This window comes from Danio aesculapii, chromosome 24 (assembly GCF_903798145.1).
Source record: "Danio aesculapii chromosome 24, fDanAes4.1, whole genome shotgun sequence".
Classification (NCBI taxonomy): Eukaryota; Metazoa; Chordata; class Actinopteri; order Cypriniformes; family Danionidae; genus Danio; species Danio aesculapii.
Window position 1 is genome coordinate 194,997 of NC_079458.1, and position 1,353 is coordinate 196,349.

Consider the following 1,353-nt stretch of genomic DNA (forward strand, 5'->3'; position numbering starts at 1 on the left):
GCTATCATGTTTCTGGTATGAATTAGCATGTTAGCATATTTTTTCCATGAATTATCATGTTGTTAACATGTTTCTGGTATGATTTAACATGAATTTGCATGTTAGTGTGAATTAGCATGTTAACATAATTTGTGCATGAATTAACATTATACTGCCATGTTTCTAGCATGAATTAGCATGTTTCCAGTATGAATTAGGATGTTAACATGATTTGTGCATGAAATGTTTAGTGTGAATTAGCATGTTAGCATAATATGTGCATGAATTAGCAAGTTACTAGTATGTCTCTAATATGAATTAGCATTTTCCATCCTGCTTCTAGTGTGAATTAGAATCTTTGTATATATTTTTGCATGAATTAGCATGTTAGCATATTTTGTGCATGAATTAGCATGTTACTAGGATGTTTCTAGTATGAATTAGCATTTGCTATCATGTTTCTGGTATGAATTAGCATGTTAACATATTTTTTTCCATGAATTAGCATGCTGTTACCATGTTTTAGTGAGAATTTAGCATGTTAACATAATTTGTGCATGAATTGTCTAGTGTGAATTATCATATTACCTCTTATTGTACAAATAGCATGTTTTAAGTATGAATTAAGGTCTTGCTATCAGGATTTTAGCACTAAGTAGGATAATGTTCGTATGCTTCTAGTATAAATGAGCATGTTCTCATGATTTTAGCATTGATTAGCATGTTGTTATTTTTATTGTTGTTGTTATTGTTGTAATTTGCATGTTTCTAGCATAATGATGCATGTTGTTAGCATGCTTCAAGTACAAATTAAGTTTCTTCAAGTAATAAATGTCTTTACCCTTTTGCTCAGTTCAGTACGTCTATGCTGAATAAAAGAATGTATATTTAGGGAAAGTAGTGTACTCAGCTAATGAGCAGAGAGTGAGAGCGATCACAGCGTGTTCAGTGTAGGAATGAGGAGGCTTTTATTCTCCAGCAGTCTGAAACTCTTATCCATTATATAAGAGTGACGTGTGACTGCCTGTGAGTGCTTCAGAAAAGGGTTTTCACAGCCGACGTCTCATTCTTCAGTGTGAGTTACAAACAAGGTCAATATGTAGAGTCAGTCATTACTGACAGTAATTATTAAGGAGATCCTGCCTGATGGTGGACCAGAGATCATAACTTCACTGCCAAAACATCAGGCGAAGTGGGAAAGAAGAGTGCAATGAAGACAAACCTGAGGAGAAAACAAGAGTAGTCACTAACAACCATAATACAAGCACCCAAAAACCCTAACAACCAAAAATACAACCACCCCAAATCACCCTACAACCAAAATACAACCACCCAAAACACCCTAACAACAAAACTACAAGCACCCAAAACACC

General features: G+C 34.4%; 1 protein-coding gene across 1 annotated transcript in view; it reads right to left on the reverse strand.

Moving 5' to 3' along the window:
* Window positions 1-1,140: 1,140 nt before the first annotated feature.
* LOC130218902 (band 4.1-like protein 3) overlaps window positions 1,141-1,353 on the reverse strand; it is a 42,730-nt gene continuing 42,517 nt past the window's right edge. The window contains exon 16 of the mRNA XM_056451221.1: window positions 1,141-1,201. Within this exon, the coding sequence (XP_056307196.1) occupies window positions 1,141-1,201 (61 nt within the window). The remainder of the gene's footprint in view (window positions 1,202-1,353) is intronic.